The 7,084-nt window shown below is 40.0% G+C and overlaps 1 protein-coding gene across 2 annotated transcripts in view; it reads right to left on the bottom strand.

The window, feature by feature from the left end:
• The window catches only part of MOB1B (MOB kinase activator 1B), a 101,953-nt gene that overhangs the window by 29,389 nt on the left and 65,480 nt on the right, over window positions 1–7,084 (bottom strand). The window contains exon 2 of one of the 2 annotated variants that reach the window (XM_011927124.1): window positions 4,468–4,579. The exons of the other annotated variant lie outside the window; for it this stretch is intronic. Coding sequence (XP_011782514.1) covers window positions 4,468–4,496 — 29 coding nt within the window. The 5' untranslated portion in view covers window positions 4,497–4,579. The remainder of the gene's footprint in view (window positions 1–4,467; window positions 4,580–7,084) is intronic. 2 annotated transcript variants of the gene reach the window in all.

The following is a 7,084-nucleotide window of genomic DNA, read 5'->3' as shown; positions in this document are numbered from 1 at the left end:
GCCTCCCAAAGTGCTGGGATTACAGGCTTGAGCCACCGCGCCCGGCCTAAAAAATATATTTAATTTTTTTTTTTCAACCAGAGAATCAGAAGCTAAAAGAAAAAAAACTAAAAATAAAAACACTCATTAGATTATGATACATCTCTGCTGAGAACCACTCCGTGACTTTCCAGTGCAAAATTGTAAATCCAAAGGTCAAATATTAGGTATATTCAAGCTCTAGACCCACACTAGAGTGCAGAAATTCTTCAGTTTAATGAGACAATGTATTACCACCAAATTTGCTCCAAGCATCTCTAAAATATAATTATAAAAATACAAATGTTAGGTGTGACAGTACATGCCTGTAGTCCCAACTACTGGGAAAGCTGAGGCAGGAGCATTGCTAGAGAGCAGGAGTTTCAGACCAGCCTAGGTAACATAGTGAGGCTCTGCCTCCAAAAAATAAAAATAAAATAAAATTTAAAAATTTATTTATATAAATATAAATGGTAATAACATAAATAGATGCATGCCTACCAAGCTTGAAACTTACTTCATTTTCCTCTTTCTAACCCTTTAACAAAATTTTGCATAAGACACATACTTCACTGGGCGTAGTGGCTCCTGCCTGTAATCCCAGAACTTTGGGAGGCTTAGCCGGGCGTGGAGGTGAGCAACTATAATCCCAGCTACTCCAGAAGTTGAGGTAGGAGAATCACTTGAACCTGGGAGGTGGCGGTTGCAGTGAACAGAGATCGCACCACTGCACTCCAGCCTGGATGACAGAGCGAGACTGTCTCCAAAAAAAGAAAATCTGCCGGGCACAATGGCTCACACCTATAACCCTAGCACTTTGGGAGGCTAAGGTGGGTGGATCATGAGGTCAGGAGATCGAGACCAGCCTGGCCAACATGGTGAAACCCTGTCTACTAAAAACACAATAATTAGCTGGGCATGGTGGCACACACTGTAATCCCAGCTATTCAGGAGGCTGAGGCAGGAGAATTCCTTGAACCCAGGAGGCGGAGGTTGCAGTTAGCCGAGATCACGTCACTGCACTCCAGACTGGGTGACACAGCAAGACTCCGTCTCAACAAAACAAAAAAAAAGAAAGGAAAAGAAAAGAAAAAATAAAATCTGAGTTCAGTTTTGTGAAGGCCAACTTTGACACACATTAGTTATTATCTCGGGCAAATTACCTAACTTTCCAGAGCCTATTTTTTCTTTAGCAGTGAAAGCCTAAAAAAATAACAAAACATGAACACTACCTGTATCATAGGACAGTTGCAAAATGAGAGGATATATGCAACATTTAGTATTTTCATTATCCTTTCTTTTCTTGAACCACAATGACTCACAGAAAGAAATGGTAGTGCAATGCTAAAACCCCAAATCCTACTCTATCCTTCAAGACTGAATGGGGGAAAATATAATTCATTCAGAAAGAAATAACTGTCATACATCAAGTTTAAAAGAAAAATTTTTTAATTTCTGGGTTTTCTTTTTTTGGGGGGCAGGGGGAGGTGCTATGCCCTATGCTGACCATAAGGTTCAAGCGATCTTGGAATAATCTTAGGGTTAGATTGGAAATCAGGAAAACAAGGTTCTACTCCCCATTTTGCAATTTTCTTTTGTTTTCTTATTTAAGTCAGAGTCTTGCTCTGTCAACCAGGCTGGAGTGCAGCGGTGTAATCTTGGCTCATTGAAACTTCTGCCTCCCAAGTTCAAGCGATTCTCCTGCCTCAGCCTCCCAAGTAGCTGGGATTATAGACATGTGCCACCATGTCCAGATAATTTTTGTATTTTCAGTAGAGACAGGGTTTCACCATGTTGTTCAGGCTAGTCTTGAACTCCTGAACTCAAGTGATCGGCCCGCCTTAGTCTCCCAAAGTGCTGGGATGACAGGCATGAGCCATCATGCCCAGCCTGCAATTTTCTTCTTATGTTACTTAAGAAACCACAAATTATCATCTGGGCTTCCACTTTTTTTTATTTTGTTTTTTAAGAGTCCGGAAAATGACTTTTTACAAAAGTGTATCATTTAGGGATTAGATGTTTGTAAATGTTTTTAGTTCCCTGCAACCTCTTGACTCTCTTCTCTGTTCCTCATTTCCACATACATTTATACTTTCAAATGCTTTCAAGTCCTGCATCTAATTTTCCTTCTGTCTAACCCGTCTGCTTTATTACTGCAGAATACACTAACCACTTAATACTTTTTAAAAATACTCTTTTAAAAATCTTTGTCAGGTTTTTTCAGCTGCTACCTGAATCTTCTCTTACCCGAGTCCACCCAACCGGGAAATGGTGGTGGTCAATAATGCTCCTCATTCCCAGGTCAAAAGACCTCTGACAGGCCAAGCAAGGTAGCTCATGCCTGTAATCTCAGCACTTTGGGAGGCTGAGGCAGGCAGATCACTTAAGGTCGGGAGTTCAAGACCAGCCTGGCCCAACATCGTGAAACCCCATCTCTGCTAAAAACACAAAAATTAGCCGGGCATGGTGGCAGACGCCTGTAATCCCAGCTACTCAGGAGGCTGAGGCAGGAGAATCGCTTGATCCCAGGAGGCGGAGGTTACAGTGAGCTGAAATCGCACCAGTTCACTCCAGGCTGGGCGACAAGGCAAGACTCCATCTCAAAAAAAAAAAAAAAAGACCAACTGACAGAGTTTTCAAATTCAAAAGCACAAATACCCAAGCATGTACACAGAAGTCCTCATCAGTGAGTACAAGCTCTTGTAGCAACACTGTATGCCCAAATACATATATCTCACATATTTTAAGACATATGAATGCAAATCTTCACAAAAATTTTCAAAAACATAAAGTATGTTGCCCTCTCACCCCACCTACCTCAGAAGAAATTACAGTTTCTAGTATCTGGTTAAAGCATCAGGAAGTTTTGTGCCTGTTTTTGTTTGTTTTTACACAATAGCACCATAATGTAGTGTACTTAATCATGTTTTTCACTTAACATATCCAGAAGACTGTTATATTTAAGATACAAGTAGATCTACTTTATTCTTTCTAAAGACTGAAATAGCATTTCCTTATATAGATTATATCATAATATAGTTTGATCAGTCCTTTATTAAAAACATTTAGGTTGTTTCCTCCAGTCATCTGCTACCACAAACAATACTGCAGTAAGCATCCTTGTGTGTGTGCATATATGAAGGATAAAACCTAGAACTGCTGTTCTAAAGAGCTACATTTTTAAATTTTATATAGTGCCTGTTTTTTCACCAAATAAATTGTACCCTTTTACAATCCCACTAACAATGTATGGGAGCAGCTATAACATATGAGAGTCTTGAAGGACAGGTAATAGACTACTAATTTCCCTTGTACAGCTTCCAACACAGCATCCTAACTATGCAGAATGTTGTGTTTTGTTTTTTTGTTTGTTTATTTGTTTGTCTGAGATAGGGTCTTGCCCTATTGCCCAGGCAGGAACACAGGGGCATGATCAATGGTTCAAGTGATCCTCCCACCTCAGCCTCCTGAGTAGCTGTGACTACAGGTATATGCCACCATACCCAGCTAATTTTTTGTATTTTTATTAGAGATGAGGTCTCACTTCGTTGTCCAAGCTGGTCTCGAACTGCTAGGCTCAAGCAATCCTCCCATCTCGGCCTCCCAAAGTGCTGGGAATATAGGCATGAGCCACCATACTCAACCACTATGGAATGCTTTCTAACTAGAATGTGAATGATGTATTACATATTAGAGGTATTATATTAATAATTCATAGCATTACTCCACTGCTTTCCAAATAAACATCCATGATATTCACATTTGTTTTCTCACTCTTACTCTTATTTGAAGGCAAATCAATTTTTAGAGCAGGACAGGGTGATTTGTCTAGTAAACAACTTAGTCCTAGAGATAGCTCTGAATCCGTATCTCTTAGTCTTCCAATTTATCTTTTGCAAATTTCAACATCATTTATTTTCTCTTTGAGACTCTAAAACAGTGGCTCCCAACCTTTTTTGGCACCAGGGACCAGTTTCACAGAAGACAATTTTTCCACAGGGGTTAGGGGCGTGCAGAGCTCAGGTGGTAATGCTTGTTTGCTGGCTGCTCGCCTCCTGCTGTGAGGCTCGGTTCCCAACAGTTTTTGTTTTTGTTGTATTATCCCTATTTTTTTTCTGTACCAGATACCTACATATTGACACTGAAGAATATGTAAATTTATTCAAAATTAAAAGCAAATTATTTGTGACATAAATGATTATAAAATAAATGATTTGTGTTACAAATCATGTATTTGTGTCAACAGCTCCATCTCTTCAAGGTTAAGTGAGTTATTAATCTAATCACAGCTAGCTAAATGGCAGAACCAGGGTCTCGAAGAAGTTACTGTTACTGAGTCTCAGCTTCCTCATCTATAAAATGGAGATAATAATACCTACCTTACTACTGAAATTTATGGTAAGAACTTCACTACTATTAGTTCTCTTTGCTCCACCTCTAGGTACTAACCTGTCATTCACATCAGTAGCTCCTTCCATAGGTCTAAGTCCAACACTACAGATCAGGTATTCGATAAATACTTGTTAATTGATAGTTCCAGTCAACTTCAGGCTGAGAACTCCTACATCAGGATAATAATGATGATTAATATTAACTAACATTTACTGCAAGCTTTGTACTGAGAATATATATGTGCAATACATCTCATTTAATCCCCATAACTCTGATATACATGCTATTATTTTTCTTTATTTTATGGATGACAAATTCCAGGCTTTAAAGTACTTACATACTCTGCTCAAGATTATAAAAGTGGTAAATTAAGGAGCCAAAATTTAAATCCAGGATTTAAATCTCTAAAGTCCATTCCTTTTTTTTTTTGAGACAGAGTCTTTCTCTGTCACCCAGGCTGGTGGGCTGTGACTCAACCTTGGCTCATCCACCTCCTGGGTTTAAGCGATTCTCCTGCCTCAGTCTCCTGAGTAGCTGGGACTACAGGTACCCGCCACCATGCCCAGCTAATTTTTGTATTTTTAGTAGAGACGGGGTTTCGCCATGTTGGCCAGGCTGGTCTTGAGCTCCTGACTTCAAGTGATTTGCCTGCCTCGGCCTTCCAAAGTGCTAAGATTGCAGGTAAGAGCCACAGTGCCTGGCCTAAAACCCATTCTTTTACCCACTACCCAACATTACTCAGTGCTTTACCTTTAGCTTCTACTCAATTATTTCTAACAATTTTCTCCCTTTTTCACCATATTTTACTCAAGTCATTCATGAACAACACAAGGCTAATTTCTATCAAGAGTTATTAATAGGCACCTTTTTTTTCCTTATTTTTAAAACATTCTTTTTTTTCTTACCCTTGTCTCCACCCCTTTGTAATTTTATTTGTGTATTTTTTTGAAGACAGGGTCTCACTCTGTCACCTAGGCTGGAGTGTAGTGGCACAAACACAGCTCACTGCAGCCTCGACTTCCTGAGCTCAAACGATCTTTCTACCATACCTTCCACCTCAGCCTCCCAAGTAGTTGGGACCACAGGTTCACGCCACCATGTCCAGCTAATTTTCTTGTTGTTGTATTTTTCTGTAGGGACGAAGTCTCACTTTGTTGCCCTGGCTGGTCTCCAACTCCTGGGCTCAAGTGATCCTCCCACCTTCACCTCCCAAAGTGCTGGGAATAGATACATCTTAATCTTCAAACCACCTAATTCCCCTCCTCATACCTTCTCTAATTTATATGAATACTCAGCACATACTCTGACAGTAAGGAAAATTAAAATTCCACCCGACACCAATTTCCCCCAAATGTTGCCAAACACATCCACGCTTTCAGAAAGGCAGATATCCATCTGCAAAAAAATGTTAGAAGCTGTCAAAATAGAATGTGTTCTAGAAATAATAAGACTAAAAGCTAAAGGCTAAAAGCTATGAGTATTGAAAAGATAACTTTGTTTGAAGACAGACAGCCGTCTGAACAGACATCTACTTACATTTCTGCCTATAATCCCTTTTAAATCACTATTATTAGTGGCAGGTGGTATGCCTACTATTGTTACTATTAGGAGAGTAAGAAATCCTTAACACGGCTGGAAAAAAAGAAAGAATGCTATCTGCTATCCGCAGTTCAGAAATTGAGGAATTCTTACAAGATTAAAAAGTTGATGAGACACAGTGACTGAGAAGTCAGAAAACCTAGCTTAGAATATGCCCAGTAGAGGTCTCTATGAAGGTAACAGTGATTCCACTGTGCTCCAAACTCAGAATCCAGACTACGAGAGAGGACCCTGAGGGGATCTCCAGAAGATTATAGGGGAACTTGACCCAGGGTCTTTGCACAAGTGAATCCCAATACCCTTCTGACTGGCCTTTTTCTGAGAAGTAGGCAAGCACAGCCTAAGCTGAAGCTCAGAGCATGGTGGAGGGAGGGATTTTAACCACCTCCCCAGCAGGCAGGGGAGCTTGGCAGTCAAAAGAGAAAACCTACTGGCATACCTCTATACAGTAGGCAGCAGTTCCTACTCCTTCCTGTCACCAGAGGCAAGCTCCCATAATCAGACTATTCACCAAGAAGCAAACCAATATCCTCAAACACTCAAGTTGAGCAGACAATCCCAAATCACTAAATATTCCAGGAAAACCACCACCATGAAAGAACTACTCAACAATATATCTAATGCTAATGAAAACCAAGAATATATTAAATATAATCAATATCTTTGATTATAATCAAATTTAGAATCTAAATCAAATCAAATCAAAGAATCTAAATCAAATTTAGAAATAACAGAGACACTTATATTCAAAAACAGGTAATTATGAAAAGAAACAATCAGGGACGGATGGAGAAGTTGAAGTTCTCCTTAAGCAAGTGGTGTTAAGTCAAGAGATATTAACCGCAGTGAGGGGAACTGAAAAATTAAAGAATTCTGGTAAGATTAAAAAGTTGACTTTTTAGGCCGGGCGCGGTGGCTCAAGCCTGTAATCCCAAGCAATTTGGGAGGCCGAGATGGGCGGATCACGAGGTCAGGAGATCGAAACCATCCTGGCTAACACAGTGAAACCTCGTCTCTACTAAAAAATACAAAAAACTAGCCGGACGAGCTGGCGGGCGCCTGTAGTCCCAGCTAC

The sequence above is a fragment of the Colobus angolensis genome, unplaced genomic scaffold (assembly GCF_000951035.1).
Source record: "Colobus angolensis palliatus isolate OR3802 unplaced genomic scaffold, Cang.pa_1.0 Scaffold70, whole genome shotgun sequence".
Classification (NCBI taxonomy): Eukaryota; Metazoa; Chordata; class Mammalia; order Primates; family Cercopithecidae; genus Colobus; species Colobus angolensis.
The sequence above is the reverse complement of the archived record's forward strand: the minus strand, read 5'-3'. Positions and strand labels throughout refer to the sequence as shown.